Raw genomic sequence first — 20066 nt, forward strand, 5'->3', positions numbered from 1 at the left:
AGTAAAATATTGTGATAAACTATAATATACTTTTATCTAGTGTGTATTTTAAAAACATCTGCATTGACTCGAATAGCGCTCCTGAAACTGAGAACAGAAAGCAGAGCGAGCGCCGCTCTGCGACGAACCGCTGGACTAGTGGAAGTATCGTCACTTTCTCTTCTACCCGCTCTGCTATCATTATAAACATGGATGGCTACAGAAACCTGGTTTTGGATCTGGCCCTGTTGGTTCTGGTTCTGACCTTGACTCCAACATTCGGTTTGTATTTGGAAAAGCAGAACCATAGTTTCTTTTAACCGCGATATTATCGTACTTACGTTTGCAAATGCCTTTGTTCGTGTCCTTGAAGATATGATGGAATGGATAATCTTGAAAAATAGTCGAGACGGAATTTGATAGGAGTCGCTTGTTTTTAGTGGAAATACTAAAACAAGTTATGTCGAAATGTGACCTCCACACTAACCGATACAGATCTTTTTGAAAGTTGCCAGAAACTACTTTTGTTCAAGTCCTGCCGCGATATTGATTTAACTCATTTTTCACGCAAACCAACATTTCATGGAAATTGATGGAAAGTGAGTGATGCCAGTTCCATTTTTATCTCCGCTTTTACAAAAGGGTATACAAGAGTAAAATATTATGAATCCAAGTATAGATCAGAATATCAATGCCATAACCTGAAAACAATAAGACACTCTGTATGCAAACAAAGTAGGCCTACAGTACGATTAGGATCAGGGGCGTATATTGCGGGTGTTCAAGGTGTGCGCGGACACTGTAAATTCGGTAATCTCATTTTAGTGCAACAATTTAGTGTAACAATCTAAAACGAAAAGCGGACAATACACTAGACATTTTTCTATTTCACAATATGAAAATGTAGAATGATTAGAGGGTTGTGACATTTCAAACAGGTTATTTTGCTGGCCATGCTTATTGTTTTGTAACAAAAATGAGGTTTGGAGTAAGTATGGATTTGCTGACTTAAATCACTTGTGTAGTGCAGAGCAAAAGCATTCAAAATCTCAAACTCACGTACAATGTTTCCTGAAATCAAAACTTTTCGGAAAACAGAGAATTGTTAAGCAAATCTGACTTTCAGGTGGAAGCTCCCTGTGAAGCAGGCTTGAATAATTTCAAGAGAAAAATTGTTGCGGGGCCGGGTATCGATCTCGGGACCCTTCGCTTAGCGTACGAATGCTCTACCGACTGAGCTACCCCAGGAACCATACATGATACCGTCACAATTCTTCCCTTTATATCCACACAACTTAAATGGGGATGAGTTGTGTGGATATAAAGGGAAGAATTGTGACAGTGTCGTGTAAGGTTCCTAGGATAGCTCAGTCGGTAGAGCATTCGTACGCTAAGCGAAGGGTCCCGAGATCGAACACAGGAACAATTTTTCCCTTGGAATTATTCAAGTGAATTGGTACTTTACTTGATGATCAACGAAGAACTGACACCAAAAAAATACAACGAAGGGGTAAAGAAAAATAGAGCTCTATTAATACGAATCATTGACGCTACTCATATTTGTCTTCTAGCTAACCAGGAGCTCCCGCTATGGGGACATGACGAATCAGATAGTTCTTTGAACAAAATAAATTTTTTAGAATTTTTTAATGTGTTAAAAAAATATGGTTTACTTTTAGAAAACCATCTACATTCTTTCACAGTGTTTCCAGGAACTTCTCCATTGATTCAAAATGATACCATAAAAGGTATTACTGATGTAGAAAAAGAAGAATAAAAAATGAAATTAACTCCGTTTCATTTGTAGCTATAATACTTTATGAAACTTCCGATATTGAGAACAAATCTCAACTATCTACAGTTCTCCGCTATGTCTATGAAAGATTCTTGGGCTTTTTAGATGTTCGTGCTGATAGCACAGCAGATGGTTTATTTATTCACGTAGCACGAGTAGTTAATGAATTTGAAATTTCTACTAAACTCGTGCACCTATAGACCAATTATATGTTTTTAACAGAACACCCATACTCCAGGTTCAGCATACGCCACTGATTTGGATCAGTCATTTGACCATGCTGTACACGTTAACAGGCAACAAGTAACGAACTGATGTCCACCTTTTTCCCATATTCAGGAACAGCACATCCAAACGTAATGTGACGCTACGATACTGATTAAGTTACTAAAGTAAAATGATGCGACGTTATCTTTCAGTTTCAGATAAAACCAGGGTACGAATGAACGGGGGTATGGGGGATTTCCCCCCTGTTGGAAAGTTATCCCCCTCTCATAAATTCATATTAACATCCTGCCAGGGATAACTTCTATCCCTCTACGAAATATAATTGTTTTAATACAAGTATACTTTATAAAATAGAATTAAGCAAAGATAATAATATCGATCTGACAACAATCAATAACTTAGGAATTACACATCTTATCTTAACTCATTCACATTTTCAAAGTGTGATCCAGTCGTGATACAGAGGTGTTATTCATTAATTTATTATTGTTACTTCCAATGTTCGCTTTACATTTCATCACAGTAACGTCAACAAGAGCAGCAGCAATAATAATAATAATAATAATAATAATAATAATAATAATAATAATAATAATAATAATTATTATTATTATTATTATTATTATTATTATTATTATTATTATTATTTGGGAATTAATGAAAAGACATAGTCATGCTTACCTTTTATAAATCACAATTAAATTGCCTTATATTAACAAAAAATTCACTGTACACATAAAAACACTTTTCACAAGCTTTTTCCCGCTTTATCTAAACAAATATCACAATTAATGTGCCAATTCCCCTATACAACCTGTGTAAATGATGGTGTAATTGACTGCCAACTAGCGGCGGAGTTGGAACTACTGCGACTGTAACGGCTCGCAGGCGACGATTAGTGATGGGCGAAGTTGTTATTTTCCCGGAACAGTTCCGACGGTTCCGGTTCCGAAAAAATACTATGTTCCAAATAACAGTTCCGAAATAACAGTCACCAGTGGTGATGAGTAGGAGTCGTTGAGTCGTTCAAACGAACGGTACAGTACCCTCCCTCTTCACCATAGACAAATAACGCCATGCAGCTCACACTGGAGCTGACTCATAGGCATGACATAGTACACATTCTTATCTATAGATGGCACTGCAATGCACATTCGAATCGATTTTGGAAAATTGCTGTGCATGCGGACAGAACTCAAAAGCTTAATGCTAGTAATTACACAGCTGTTGACTACAAGGACAGAATACAACACTTTGTTTTCGTACATAAAGTTATAAAGACATGGTAGCCAACTAAAAAAAATAACATAACATTTAAAACATATGGTATGTAATTTCTGTTCTCTCTATTACATAATAAAAAAAAAACAAATCATTAATTTTTATTTTTACTTTTCTTAATTCACAGTTATAATAATAATAATAATAATAATAATAATAATAATAATAATAAATATTACAATTTCATAAATAAAAAAGATATATATTGGCAGTACTGAAACCTGGAAACCCCGCAGTGGGTTAGTAAAATGTTGGAATCGCATCTTTACCAAAGTGTAATTTAAACTTCGCATTAAACCTCGCTCTCCAAATCAGTACTTATATGGGCAGTTTCCAACAAATAATGCTACAACATTTTTGTCGTTCTTTGATAACAGAGAAGATAGCACAAAAACTTGTGCTTGTCAGACTTAACCTCAACAAACGACATACAGACATTGTAACTAAACCACTCATTACCATTTACGACTTTAACCTTTGTATAGAATCAGCTGATCAATTAATTAATAATAGTATGCGTACTTTATGACTTTGTAGAATGTTTATAAAACAGAATTAGTCAACTAATGGTGAAATAAACCATAAAGCGGGAATGAATATTACAGATTATTAAATACTTACTATAACATTACAGATGATTGGCCAGTCTTACAAATGTTGATATTAAAGTTCGCGCCACCGCAAGGATTTCAATTTCCATGCGCCCCCCTCCAACCACGTGAGAGTTTCAAGTACCAACTTCATCCAACGAAGTTCCAAGTGCAACATAAAGAACAACGAGAACAGTGTAACTGCAGCTGTCGTTGGTTCATCGGAACAAGCTCCGACGTTCCGACTGTTATCTCGGAGTCGGAACATACCTTGTGCAACGCGGTACTGCGAGCCCGCAACAGCTGGGCAAGTGAGCAGCTCGGAGTCGGAACACTGTTATTTCGGAACAGGAGGTTCCGACCTACTGTTCATTTTTGCAACAGTTCCGAGACCGGAACAGTTCCAAAATAACTGTTGTGTTATTTTTTACCCATCTCTAGCGACGATACAGAGGCCTTGTATAATAGCGTAGGCAACGCTATAGGTCACAGTCTAATAGATTTATGTTCAAGAAACTCTATAGTCAAGTTGTGCGTACATTGGTTGTTAAAGTATTCCAGATACTAAGCCTGATTATTATTATTATTATTATTATTATTATTATTATTATTATTATTATTATTATAAAATTGAATTATAAATACACATTCAAATCTAGAGATTTTTGTTCGAAAATCGCGGGTTTTCGAAAGCCATCTAGCGGGATTATATGAACAACTGTTGGCAACCCTGTGTGCAATGTTTGTAATGTGTACTTTTATTATTGGAAGCATGTTCTGAAGCGTGGTTTGTGCGTGAATAAAAGATACAGGGAATCCAAGATACAATTTCTTGATATTCCATGTTTTGAAACGTATGAAGATCACTGATAATAATGAATAAATTATTATTTACATTGTCAAGTAAGTTTTAAAATACAATATATACACTATTATTTTGCTCTTTATAGCCTAACGTAATTCAAAGATGAAGTTACCGAGAAAGTTTAATTATGTTCGTTCTGGCATAAAGAATAATTAATTGCGGATTTAAGTTTAGTTGGGCTTTTCGTATGTTTTGCATATACGTATCTGTGAAGGTTAGGTTAGATTAATTTAGGCATTTGATATGCCTTACATTACGAATCTGTAATAGGTTAGGAATAAGTTAATTTAGGCTTTCAGTTACTAAGTGAAGTGAAATATGCATTTCGCGTTCATTTTGAAGTGTTCTATATCCTTATTTCACATATTAAATCATTTTTAGGTTATCTACACCGATCAATAATTATTTCCGAATTTGCATTTCCCTTTACAACAATAATAATGGAAATATGAATTAATGGAGTAACTTACGTGTACAGGCTACGTAGTTAACAAAGTGGAATGAGGTTAAGCAATAATAATCACACCAGAATTGGAAATAACACGTGATCAATAAATTTTATTGTAACAGACTTTTTCTACGTCTCTAGTAAAGTAACAAATAAAAATAACAACAAAATTAACAGCTATAATTAAAAACATAACCTTTGAAAAAAAAAAGTAGGCCTAAGCAATAATAATCCCACCAGAATTGAAAATAAAACGTGATCAATAAATTTCATTAAAACAAACTTAATTTTTCTACGTCTCTAGTAAAATATTATTATTCCAATTATTGTATTTTAGCCATTAACATTTTCATTACAACCAATAACGAACATTTCACAAGCATCAATGTGAAATACGCAACGAGCTGGTACTCGATGGAAATACGACACAGTCCAAAGTCGCTCCGTGGACAGTCTATTGTTTCTAGTTGCTAACCGCTTGGAGCGCTTTATCACGAGATTTGCAAAAAATCACCTCAAGCTTCGCGACTGTATATAGTAGACTGTGCTTTTATTGTGCCTTGCATATACGCTGAGCAAAGGTTGGAGAGAGAAGACAGGAGGGAAAGGAAGAGGGAAATTACCCTCCAGCAGGTAATTTTTTCCCCCCACAGCTTATGTTGTCATCCCCCCCCCTCATTACCCATAATTCCCACCGTCCCCTAGTGACGTGGGGAGGGGATGGAAGGTGCAATCCATGTTCTAACATTTTCCCTGCAAATTAATATTTATTGGTTTCATAGTTAATTATCGCTATAATCTTGAATGAGTGAAGCGATTATAGTAAATTTCAGTTCGTTTTGCACAAACAAAAATAATATTAACCTATTTCTTGCAGGTATCTTCGAGTTTATGGTGGAATTTAATATACTTTATTAAAATAATAAAATTAACTTTATGCATTTAATATTTCAATAAGGGAAGGAAGGTATTAATTTTTCCAAAAGGACACAACGAAAGTGTAACATATTTTGTCGTCTACTAGGAGAGAGATTTGCGATGATGAGGCGATAGTAGCGATCCTAGTGGTGGGCAACTACCCATGTTTGCATTTTTACTACATATTGAGCTTCGCGACTGTATATAGTAGACTGTGATAAAAGCCTAAACTAACCTAATCTGTCATAGATTCGTATATGCAATACATAACAAAAGGCTAAACTAACCTGTTGCAGATTCGTATATGCACGGTATAGAGTGAGTGTACACGCGTGAACCTTTTGTAATGTCATCGAAGTTATGTATTACACAGGGGACAGCTGAAAGTGTGAAAGCGGAGTATAAGGAATTAACTCAGCGCTAGTTTAACCAATTTTATGTTATTGTTATTATTATTATTATTATTATTATTATTATTATTATTATTAGTTGTGAGTTAATGTAATTTACCATTTGTTTTTCAAGGAATACTAATATCTGAGCTAAATCAGGATAATTTCATAACAATTTACTTACGGTGGATTTATCTAGGCTAATAGACTTGATATGAAAGGCTAATGCACATGTAAGATAGCCAGACGACTGTTTTGTTGTTTGGACACACACTGTTACGACATAGCAAAGACAGACACGATTGATAATCGTTACCTCTGTTAACAGCCCCAGATTTTTTTTTGTCAACCAACTGTCATTGGCCCTTCGAAATATATGAAATAACGTACACAAACAATCTTTCAGTCGTTCTACCTTTCATTTCGTAAAAGCATTTGCAGAGAGTAGACGAATGTCAAACATGGATTTTGTGGAAATTGTTACAAATATGATTTGCCTCAGGAAAAGAAGGAAGAGGAATTATTGGGTGCATCTGTTAACTTATACAGTAAGAGACTGTTGAAAGGAAAATTTCATAGGGTAGGTTGTATTGTATTGTATTTATTAACATTTCATGGTATTTGTACATTGGTTCACAGGTGGAATATGGAACAAGTCAAAAAACGTAATAGGTACTACTATAAAATCTTAATTTATAGTCACAGTCTAGTTGAAATATGTACAGAAGAAGTTTGCTTTATAGTCTACTAGTACAACACAAAGTTTTAGTATCAATTTCATGAAGCGTTGTTGAATGTCATGGATTCACCTACAGAATAGAAGGCATGAGAAATTAGGTATTTCTTTAATTTGGCCCTAAATAATCTTATGATTTGAGTTTCATTTCTTATATTGATAGGGAGGCTATTAAAAATTTGTACTGCCATATAACGCACTCCTTTTTGATAGCATGATAGATTTGCCGATGAAGTATGAAAGTAATTTTTTTATGTGTTTTTATGCTATGAATTGTTGAATTAGTTACAAAGTTTTTACGATTACATACGAGGAAGATTATTAATGAAAAAATATACAGACAAGCCATGGGCAGTATTTGTAGTTGGGGTAATTTGAATATAAAAACAGCCTTTTTTAAGTTTAGAGACCCATAGCCTATTACCATGGTAACATTTTCTAGTTAGTTTTTTTGTATGTTAGCACTGTGACCTTCTAGAATAATTCTATTGCATTTTCAATTATGTTGGCCTTTTCTTATCATAATAATAACCCTAAGTTTAACTAGGCCTATACTCAATTTACCCCAAGGATGGGGAAATTTGGATATAATGTGTATTATTAAAGTAAAATATTCTTTAAAGGCCTTATAAAAATAAATTATCCCAACCATAGGTTAGTGTTATGTATCGTAAAACAGAAAGTAGAGAGGTTAGGTAAGCATTTAACAATTTTAATTAGGCCTAACAAAATAAAAATATTCAGACTATTTAATTCTTGGTAAGACTTAGTTTGTAAGTTTAAAATATCTCTCATTAAAATTAGGGACAGAAAACACTTCGGATATTTATCTGTCTTTCACGAATCCGTAACAAGAAACAGATTTTTTTTTTTTACCAGGCAGTATAAGTGTGAAGGACACAAATTTTTAACACTCCATAATAGGCAATTTATGAAATAGAGATTAGGCCTATAAGTTAAATTAGCATGTGTTTGAAGATTAGGTAAAGTTTTAGTCAATAAATTGTAACTTACACCCAAATTACCCCACTATACCCAAATTATCGCGACCCACCACACTATGTACCAAACATTGCAGAATTACCCTCCAAAATTCTTTTCACATTTTCTCATGGATAAACAAGATTTTGATGAACTTTTTATTATTTCTGAGACTGAGCTAGATGTTAGCATCGATTTCTGCGACTGCATAATTAAGAAATGTTGTGTACTTCATGATTTTTTTTTCGCTCTAAGGATGACATTCATTTCGTGGAGTCCTTTTGAAAGTATTGCAGAAAATAACCTAGATGTTGATAAAGCGTCATAAAATAACCCAATAACTTCATCCCTCTTAGCCCCAAATATTTTCCTAAGCATCTTATTCTAAAAAAAATACCCTTAATCTCTGTTCCTCTCTCAAAGTGAGAGGCCAACCAAGTTTCACAACCATACAGAACAACTGGTAATATAACTGTTTTATAAATTTCTAACTTTCAGATTTTTTGACAGCAGACTAGATGACAACAGCTTCTCAACCAAATAATAACAGACATTTCCTGTATTTATTCTGCGTTTAATTTCCTCTCGAGTATCATTTATATTTGTTACTGTTGCTCCAAGATATTTGAATTTTTCCACCTCTTCGAAGGATAAATCTCCAATTTTTAGCTTAAATAATTAAAAAGTAATTGTTGAAATAAAATGAAAGGGAAACTGACTTTCTTCAGTTTTATTTTCGGGCGACAATTTGCTTCATCCTGATACCACAGCTGAACAAATCACTTGCCAAAGTTCTCTTTTAACATTGATGTTGGTCCACCGCTTTGGAGTAACAGTTGGCATGCCTGACTGTGAAACGAGCTGGTCTGGTTTCAACTCCTGGTTGGGACAAGTTACCTGGGTTAGGTTTTCCCTCAACCCACTAAGAGCAAATTCTGGGTAACTTTCTGCCCTGGATGCTGGATTCATTTCACTGGTATTACCACCCTCATTTAGATGCTAGAGGACCATAGCAGTTGATAAAGCGTCGTAAAATAAAACCAATTGAAATAAAAAACATTGATGTTTGCATAATCATTTAAATTTTTGTCATATAGAGTAGGGCATCTTTTGACCTCTTCAATTAATTGTTCAATATCTTCTTCTGTTAACAATGCTGACTTCCATACTTGGTGAGGTTAGAAAGAAGAATGTGGAACAAAAGTGAACAAGAGAACGACACTTTAGTCATATGTGTACACATACTCACAGACTGAAGTGTTTTGTTGTTTATAAGGTAGGCCTACATGCTACACACGATGGCGACAGGACAGTCAGCCGACTGTTAAGTCTTAGCCCTGAAATACACTGGCGACATTTTGTAATCGGAATGGACTGCACATGCAGTTGGTTTGCAGCAGACCATGTAACTGAATGGAGCACACTATATTAGCAGCTTTTGAAGTCGAAATTGACAGCTGTTGTCTGTTTGCTGCCCATTCTCACCAAGCTGTTTAATTTGCAGTTCATGCTGAACTACACTAGTAGCAGCTGTTGACCTGCATTGTTTTCTCTGCTCTAGTGAGAGATGAGCACTATGCTAGAGTCAAATTCGATATTGAGGCATTTATTGCTGAAATTCAAAAACATGAATCCATGTAGAATTGAGGACCGTCTTTGCAAAACTTGCTAACCGCAAAATTTGCAAAATTGAGATTTTGATGGATTCATTAACATAAGGCAGGCCTCTACATGATGTTAAAGGCGTCTTAGTAAAATTGGATTATTTCTCTTTATTGTAGTGTGTCAAAGTGTGATCGTTTTTCCAAAACTTGCTTTCTGCTATGTGAGAGTTACAGCAAAATTTTTCTTACTACAGTGTTTTGTCTCTCCTGTAAAATTTAGTTTATTAAGTTAGCAAGTTTTGCAAAAATGGTCCTCAATTACAAGAGTGAGTCCTATAGTAACCGAATTCAAAGGAATAATACCTGGGCAGTGATATGTGAGGAGCTTTCGCCAACTTCAGTGAAAAATGCACATAGGAGAAAAAGATTGCTGAGGGCCTTCCTTGCTAACAGAATCTTTCTTGTCACATAAAACAATATTGTCATTGTCATTTTATAAAAAGATTAGAATAATTGCATATTTTATATTTTGACACTCCCAAATAATAGTATAAATAACAAAATATTAACAATATAACATAAAACTATGCAACCATAGTCCTATAGCTCAACAGTAGTCTATATTTTGCACATTATTTATCAGTGTTTATCATTTTTCTTACAAGTTCGTTCATAGTCTACCTTAAGAGATAGGAGTTTTAATTAATAAGGACTGTAATAAATCTGTTGAGGGACAGTTTTTTGGGCTATGACTGAGTAGCTTTATGGGAATTAAAATGCAATAATTATTGTTGATGGTTCTGAAGGCATTCTGTAAATCAGAAAAATTATTTTATTTAAATAGCATGTAATCACATAAATAATCTCATATATACCTCAATGTATAATCTTATTTCAGTACAGGATGGGATTATTCACAAGGGTGTGTCTTGGCATTCAATTTTATCTCTTAAAATGGTAGAGAATACTTTAAAGAAGGCGGTCGACATCCTAAAATAATTAAAAATCTATCTTCATACTGTCAAGTTCTGAAAATAAATTATAGAAGTGACCATATTGACTTCTGTTTTGTAAAATTGGATGTACCCATAACTTTCTAATTTTCATACTCATTCTTTTCAAAAGGAGCAATAATAATGCTTCTCCTTCACACTTCATACAAATAATGAAATTGCAGTCGAAATGGACAATTTCATAATGTTTTCTTGTAACGATTGAAATTATACTGAAAATAGCTTTGAAAATGAAGGGAATTAAAAGTGACAATGCTTTTTAACTTCTGCAAAATTAAAAAAAAAAACACAGCGGATTTTGGAGGCTCAGCGAAGATATGTTCTTTACTATTCATGTGTAAGACAACAATAAATTCATGCATTGTATTCTGTTAAAATTTAAATTGATTAATCTTACTTGCTCATTATGAGGCCAGAATTCTTTCATATTAACAATCCATATGGTGTTATGAATTTTCGTAAAATTGAAGTGTGATATATGATATAACTTGCCTATAAATAAAATCAGGTAGTGTACTTGAATACAAAGAAAGTATATTAGATTGTTTTACAGTATTTCTCTATTTAAAATATAGGTATATACTCGTATTATGTGGTAAAGACATAAAGAGTAACATAGTTTTTAAAAGTATATTGAAAAAAATCCAACAAATCTCCAAACTGTATAAAAGGCATATAAAACAAAAATTGAAATTAAATATGATTAAAATTTTAATACATTAAACAAAATACAGTTTTAAGCTGGTGGCAGACATGCCATGGATTTATTCCAATTAATCGAAATTTGCAGCTTGATGCTTTACTTTTCGCTGATGATCTAGTTCTCATAGCATCAACTGAAGATGATTTACAATAATCAGTACACAATTTAAATATGGTCAGTGAAAAATATAACATGGACATTGATATTGAAAAAACGAAAATCATGTCATTTTGTAGGAAATTCCCTGTACCAAGTAAAATCTGTTTGAATAATAAAATAATAGAAAGAGTAATACTTTCCCTTACCTTGGCTATCACCTTATGATGAAGTAGATATTGCTGAAAAAATATGTAAATATAATAAAACAATGGGGATCATTAATAAAATCATGAAACCTTCACTAGTACAAAGACACACAAGGATAGGCTTGTATAAAACCTTAGCACAGCTAGTAAGGTAAAGTACCCAAATAAGAGATAGGTTCCTAATAAGAGATACATTGTTAATTTCTCCAGTATAATTTTCCATCTCTCGACAACTATGGAAAATAAATGTGTGTGCTTCTAAGACATCGTGTTCTTTGTCTAACCTCAGTTGAAAGTAAGTAACGAAGCTGAGATCAAGAAAAGTAATTTTTCACATTTTGAACTTTTTGATGGTTTTTGTCGAGGAAGTGAACAGCAGTTAATGTAAGGTACAAAAAATTTATTATTAATTTTATAAAATTTTTGGGAAAATGTTGCATATAATAAGGTTTTGTTTTAGTTGGTTATTTAACGACGCTGTATCAACTACTAGGTTATTTAGCATCGATGAGATTGGTGATAGTGAGATGATATTTGGCGAGATGAGGCCGAGGATTCATCATAGATTACCTTGCATTCACATTATGGTTGGGGAAAACCTCGGAAAAAACCCATCCAGGTAATCAGCCCAAGCGGAGATCGAACCCGTACCCGAATGCAACTTCAGACCGGCAGGCAAGCGCCTTAACCGACTGAGCCACGCCGGTGGCTATAATAAGGTAGATTGCTAATAAGAAAGATAATAATTTACGACCTTGGGTAGCTATTTCATTTTTATTTATTCCATTCCCTAATAAGAGATACCTAGGGGTCCTATTAAGAGATAGTATCTCTTATTTAAAACCATTATTTGGTTTTATTATGATGCTCACCTTTGAGAGTTTATGAAAGGCGTTAATGCTTCTAGTCGTGTCAGTTTGTCTGCCATAAACTACATAAGAACCAATGAAAGATTAATTGAACTATTAATTAAAATTAATTACGAATTAGGTCAATCATTAATTATCCATTGTCCTCAACTATTCATTAACGAATTAGGTCAATAATTAATTATCCATTGTCCTCAACTATTCATTACAAAAATCACTAATTGAAATGATTAAGTTATCATTATTAATGATTAAAATTAATTATTCATTGAGACTACAATACTATCAATAACTAAATTCAATTAAAATTGGCTAGTCCGACAATATTTACCTTACTTAAAGATCAAAACATAAGTGCGTAATTCGTGAAATATTCTCTGCATATTTCAAATAAAAATCTTGTGTAATTATTAAAACTATTAAATTTAATTGAGGGGTTTGGGGGAAAAACCAGGCAGCTCCAATTTAGTACTTTTCGAGATAAGTAAGAAAAACTCTTTAAAAAATTAATAATGCTTCTTCTAATGTTAAAACTAACACATAACATGGTAATTGGCATAAGTAAATGATTATTTAAGAAACAGGTGATTTTAAAATTATTTTTTAGGATTACAGAAATTTTGAACTTGTTGGAACCACCTTGTTATTCCACCAAATACAGATAATTTCAATTTTTATTGTATTTTTAAACATTACTTTTAAGTAACTTTAATTTTTAAAAGTTAATAGCATACGTAGGTGTTGTTTGAGAGTCAAATATATGAAACTGTGAATATATTTTCGTTCTCAGTTATCATTAATCATCAGATTTAGAAGTTCCAGTTTGACTGTATTTGAGTCGCACAGTAAACTCTCATAAAATGACATATCAGCTGGTGACACATACTGACATGCCAACTTTATAGCATCTTTATACTTGGCTGCTTTTATCTAGAGATGTTCTGAATATATTTTTTGGTATATGAGGAAAGAAGGGCCATATTTGTACATAATAGGAAAGTCAAAAAATAAAGTTGCATTCAATGATTCACTACACCGAACAACCTGCTTATATCACGTGTTGTCTGAAATAGTTTGTAAGTAGAAATCATGAACTTGACATTTCTAGCGTTATTTAGTAGTTCCTTGTAGCGGCTTTGGCAACGCTCACTGAAATTCTTCAGCATATATTGACTTACTGGAATGACTTCAAACTTTTTGGAGCTGTCTTTGATGACTTTATACCAGTCTTGCAGAACATATCATGTTTCCTTTTCTGTGATTCAACAAGTCCAAATGAGCGATCACAGGGGAGAAAACTGTGACTCATCTCTGAAAACATGTGTGTGATGATCTGAAATCTGCTTTGCTGCACCAATGTGAATAAATATTGCACAATAGTATGGTTTTTATTTTGTGCTGCACAGTTGTCTGAAAACATGAAAATATACTTTACTGATTTCTTTCAAACTGTAGCAAAGAACTGATCAAGAAAACTAATGTCCTCATTCGGACTCTTTTTACCCACACTTTCATCATACATGTAGAAGCAACTTTTATGAGTGCTGCTTACATGTATGCAAAAGCTGTAAAGCCATAGCTGCCTGCTGTAGAAAACATTCCCTGATGGTATGGTAGGAAAATTCATATTCTGCTGAAAATCAAAGCAGATGGTTTCTACAGTTTCATCTGCCTTAGACAAAGATGACTTCTCTTTCAACTGTAAATAGAAGAGGTCAGCTTTCCTAAGATGTAAATCTTTCCGAATTATAAGGGCTTTTTTTTCTTCTTCAGTTTGAGATTATAACATCTTCTCTAAGATATAATATTTTTGGCAAGTGTCACTACGTGGCTTACCAAAGGATACATTACTAAAGTTTGTAGTGAAGAATCTATAGAAGTCATAGCTCACTTTATACTTCACCTCCAGCAAAGACAGTTTTACACACTATCACTTCATATGAATCCAGACGAAACTAAAATTAATAATAATAATAATAATAATAATAATAATAATAATAATAATAATAATAATAATATTTCAGTATGATTTTTTATTATCATTCCATGTAGACATTAATTTTTACTTTTCAATTAGTATTTTGAATTATATTGTATAATTTAACCTGTTTGCATTTAATTATTTTGTTTACTTTACATAAATATGTGTGCGCACGAGGAATGCCACCTCCACTTTTAACACGGTGTCGTTGGACATCACGAACAGTTATCAGGCCACCCAAATATTCATCTTGCTTTTCTTTAATCTTTATGTCATTAAATGATTTCAGTATGTCCTTTTGCATTTGGATACCAAGTTTCTGGTAACACTGGCGCTTGCATTTACAGTCGGATTCAGAAACACGAACAGGAAAATTCTTGCCTTTCTTCTTCACGTATGATTTACCTCATTTCTAGTTCCTTTCTTGTATTTGAGAGCCACCGTTTTGGATTACATTCTATTTTCTTTTTCAATGAATCTAAGTATACTGGTTGTTTCATCACTAGACACACTTTCAATTGGATTAGGCCTATATTCACTCTCAAAAGCAGAAAAATCACTCTCACTAGTCTCCATGTTGACTACTAATGTGATACGAATATAATACTGACAACAATGGATTAATATTAACCTTCTTATTTCTCTTTTAAGCTGTGATAATAGCGCTGCTTCCTATTGACAATAATGTAAGATTTTGGTGAAACAACAAGGTGGTTCCTGGAGCTGCTTGGTTTTACCGCCAAACAGTAAGCATGTACAGAAGAGGCAAGTCCAAAATGCATTATAACTGTGAATGTAATTCTTGGAACTACCTGGTTCTTCGACCAAACGATAGAGCGTATTTTTTTCTTCCTCTCTGCATAAATAGCTCAAAAATGAAAAAAATTGGAGCTGCCTGGTTTTTCCCCCAAACCCCTCAATTGTGATTTCTGGTTTCGAAAATTTCGTTGATTCTTGTAAATATCACCACTACAGCCAGTGTCAGCGTTTGTGGCGCTTGTCTTTGAGTAAAAGCCAATCAGTGAGCACTTGTCAGTATAGCTGAGAACGGTAACATCCAACACGTCACGTAAGCAGTCTGCCAATCACAGTTGTCAGTCTTATTGGCTACTGACTGCGTCAAAGGCAAGACACTCGCATTTTGCGTTTCTGGGATGTGTCCTTGAGTACACTGTATAGTCAGTGGCATCTGTTACCACTTTGGCTGAGAGTGGTACCATCTCCTAAACAGATGTGACGTCAACAATCTGCCAATCACAGTTGTCAGCCCACAGACTGTGGTAAAGATAAGTTATTCACTCTCAACGTTCCCATTACTTATTTCACGTGCCAGAAACGGTGACTTTAGTTATATCACAGTTAGAGAAGCAGCAACAACCACCACAAGAGCCGCAAGTTTCAACCAGTGAGGAGTCACATGTAAAGTATCCAGGGCAGGGAATGGAGCTGTCATAATATCAACTTTTTAATAGAAACAAATTAGAAAGAGTTTAGATAAGAAAAAACAAAGAAAAGATGGAGCTCGCAAGAAGTTCGAAAGACAACAAAAACCGCAGAAAAACTCAGTCCAAGAAGCACTGCTTGAGTTCGTCCAGTGATGAAGAATCCGATGTGGAAATGCAATTAATTAACTCTAGTGACTCGGAATATGGAGAAAATTATGATGATGGAGAGTGCTTGTTTTGCACTGGATTTTTTTCAGAGGACACCAGGGCCCAGGGGAGAACTCAGTGTTCAAAATGTCGTCGTTGGGCACACAAAGACACTGATGAAGAACTTTTTATTTGTCCAACTTGCTCAATACAACGAAATAAGAATTGTGTCAATTAAAGGGGTCGCAAAATAAGTGCAGTCAACTTAAATTTAAAGTATGGAGATCGAAGTTTAATATTCTATCATTTTTTCTTTCTCTAGCAAAATATTAATGTTAGTAATAGCAGCCTAAGTAAGATTAGTAGATTCATGTCCGATTTGACCGACTTAATTCACTTGGAAAAATTTCAAATAAACAACAGAATTTCTGTTGAGAGGAGTTAGACCACTGTTGCACTGAACCCTTCAATTTAAAAATGTTTCTGAATTTATTAAAGTATCTACATGATTTAACTATGTTATATATTGCTTCAATTTTCACCCAATGATAATAATTTTTGTCGATGTTCAAAAATAAAGTTAAATAACACACATATCTCTTATTTGGAACCTCTTTCCAAAACATCATTATTTCCCAGTTTTACTTATTTTTATAATTTAAAATAATAATAAAAACTGACTAAAATTTGTATTGCCAATTCTAAAAATAGATGAAATGCTGTATGTATTCCCATCCTCATTTATAAGAAGTTTAAAAAAAGTGTCTCTTATTTGGGTACTTTACCTTATTAAGCTATGGTAGTGAAGTGTGGACTGTCAAGAATAAAGATGTCAGTAGAATAACAGCAAGTGAGATGAGGTTCATGAGAGCAACAGCTGGATATACTCGCTGGGATCATAAAAAAAATGAGGACATAATGCAAGAACTTCAAATAGAACCCATTATGCAGTTCATCAGCAAATATCAACTTCATTGGAATGGTCATCTCGAACGAATGGATTGATGCAGAATTCCAAAAGCACTGTTTCATTACCATCTGCATGGCAAAAGATCTCTAGGCCATCCGAAGAAGAGATGGACTGAAAATTCTAGTGTGAGACCGTAACAGGCCACTTGGCCTAATACTTGTTAGGAAGACGACGACAGTTTTAAGCAAATTCCATTGCAACATGTCATTTACAAGTTAATATTTCAGTAACTTCAAATGAACAAATATTTTATACATAGACTCCTAATCAAATTTATCAGTCTTTGTCATCTTTAGTCATTCTGTATTTGATTTGAGTGTATCTAGCATGTCATAACTTTGTATTTTCCATGACCAAATCATAGAATTCACTAGATATACAACTGAAATTACATGTTGTCATTATTAGGTGTTTAAGGGTTTCAGTTTTTAATTGGTATTTCTCAGCATTATTGTATTGTGACAGCTGAAAATGTCAAATTGAAGTCATTGGTTGTTGTAAGAATGACATTTAAATAATAATGGAATGGTGGTATTGTTCTTTTAACGTCGATGTTACTACATTATGAATATTAGATATAGTGGGTGTGTGATATGATAAGCATTGTTCCTAAATTATTTACTTTACCTGATGGCCCGTTTTCTCGACAAAATTGATTCAAAACTCCTTGATTTTATTTTGGGAATATGTACATACTACCCCAGATCACATATTGCTCATCTCTATGTTAAAATCGGTTGCACTTTGAAGAGAACAACCACCAGGATTGCCACCCATCAGCCGTAAACGAACACGAGATGGCAGTACAGTCGCTAATGCAATTCAAGTGGTAGTTATGACGTGACTCCTTATGTAACAGCTAGATTGCAGCATAGTAAACCTGACAAAAGTTGTTACCGTCAAAGTCTATAAAGCCGAGCAATCTGGGTATATATGATCTAGGATACTACTAAAATTGCGAAAAGCAATAATAAATAACTCTAAACTTGTCAGAGTCCTCTATCCCCTGTTACTTAGTTATCCCATCATCAACCCACTCTAACCTTGTCACATTCCTCTGCTTCATATCACTAGCTATCCCCTTATCTAACCCACTCTAATCTTGTCACAGTTCTCGGTCTCCTGTCACTTAGCTATCCTCTCATCTAACCCACTTTAACCTTGTCACGTTCCTCGACCTCACATCATTTAGCTATCCCCACACGCAATATTTATGGAAATATGTGCCAGCGAAGGGTAAAACACAGTGCAACATGATCCCCACAATCAGACACTGACACTAATATATCTGTCTCTCTTATAGCCCAAGACAAAATGACCCTCTACACAAGAAACATCAAAAACACTCAACTTCAGTCAGCCCCATCAACTATACTGTACACTGAAGTGTACTTAAGAATACATACCTTAAAGTCATATGTACTAACTAGCTGTATAAAATTAACATTATTGCTCTCCTTTCAATACTAGTAGTTTTTATGTCTTCCACAAGTAAAATTAAGGAGTTCTGAATAATTTACCAAGATAATATGCTATTGGCTAAAGTAAGTAATTACCCTATAAGGTACTAAAGTGGACTTTTAGCTCGTAATTGTGTATGACAGGGATGAGACGATATTAGCTCCCAATCACGGTAGAAGAGCTCGACCTTGATCACGAGTGCATAGCGCATCCACTTGTTGGCGTCATAACGTAGACGACAGGGATGTACAGTACATGCGCATGCAGCGAATAAAGGCAGCAATTATTAGGCCTACAATAACTTGCGTTACTAAATTTCTGGCTATGTAATAGAGCTAATTACTGTTATTTAATATACATGTACATATATAAACAAATCGCAAAGGCAAGGGTTTTTTAGGAACAAAAAGAGAAATAGGAAGAGTTAATTGTATGTAAACCATTTTATTGTTAAAAGCAATTATTTATTATATAAATACTTCAATTCATTGGTTAGGAGAAACTAATAGGGTCTACCTGCTCGACGTGTGTGTTCTCTAAGTACGTTTGAGTATTTGTTGAAAAAATAATAATGGCAATATTGATTGAAATAGAGTATATTGATTATGTGATTGTGAAAATGTACTCCTTACTCTCCAGTCGTCATTATGTAATGAGTTTTCTTACAGTGATTTGTGAGATGCACGTAACATGAAAAAAAGAAATTGATTAAATTAAGATATTGAGAGATATCGTAATTTTTGGGGTCAATCATTTAAGGGGATATGTATGACTTTTAAAACTTTCAGTCCACATCTGTGGACTGCACGTCTAGCCGCGAAACCAGGTGACCCGGGTTCGAATCCTAGTCAGGGCAAGTTACCTGGTTGAGATTTTTTTCCGGGGTTTTGCCTAAACCCAATACGATCAAATGCTGGGTAACTTTCGGTGCTGGACCCCGGACTCATTTCACTGGCATTATCACCTTCATTTCATTCAGACGCTAAATAACCTAGATGTTGATACAGCGTCGTAAAATAACCCAATAAAATAAAATAAAAAATTAAAACTTCCACAATTTCGGCCAAAATTTGTGAAATTTAAACTATATAAACAGATCTATAATAATATCGTCTGTACAAAATTTGGTGCAATTAGTTCTAATAGTTTTGAAATTATATTTTTAAGTTTATTTTATATTGACATTACTAAAAAATCTCCTTGCATCTAAGTTTTCAAAATGTTTAGTTAATATTTGCTAAAAATCCTGAAAATAGTTATTGGAATAGTATAAGTTAAAGTGCAATCAAAGATAAAATATTATTTCTAAATTAAAGAAACACGTAGTCTAATAAAAGTAAATATCCAGAAACAAG

General features: G+C 33.9%; 1 protein-coding gene across 5 annotated transcripts in view; it reads left to right on the forward strand.

Annotated features, from left to right (window-relative positions):
• The first annotated feature begins 4616 nt into the window (after positions 1-4616).
• mRpS18C (mitochondrial ribosomal protein S18C) overlaps positions 4617-20066 on the forward strand; it is an 83305-nt gene continuing 67855 nt past the window's right edge. For all 5 annotated transcript variants that reach the window (XR_011330943.1, XR_011330944.1, XM_069818214.1 and 2 more), the window contains exon 1: positions 4617-4776. Coding sequence is in view for 3 of the 5 variants with exons in the window: in XM_069818214.1 (XP_069674315.1) it covers positions 4749-4776 (28 nt within the window). In the remaining 2 variants the exon portion in view is untranslated. The remainder of the gene's footprint in view (positions 4777-20066) is intronic.

This window comes from Periplaneta americana, chromosome 2 (assembly GCF_040183065.1).
Source record: "Periplaneta americana isolate PAMFEO1 chromosome 2, P.americana_PAMFEO1_priV1, whole genome shotgun sequence".
NCBI lineage: Eukaryota > Metazoa > Arthropoda > Insecta > Blattodea > Blattidae > Periplaneta > Periplaneta americana.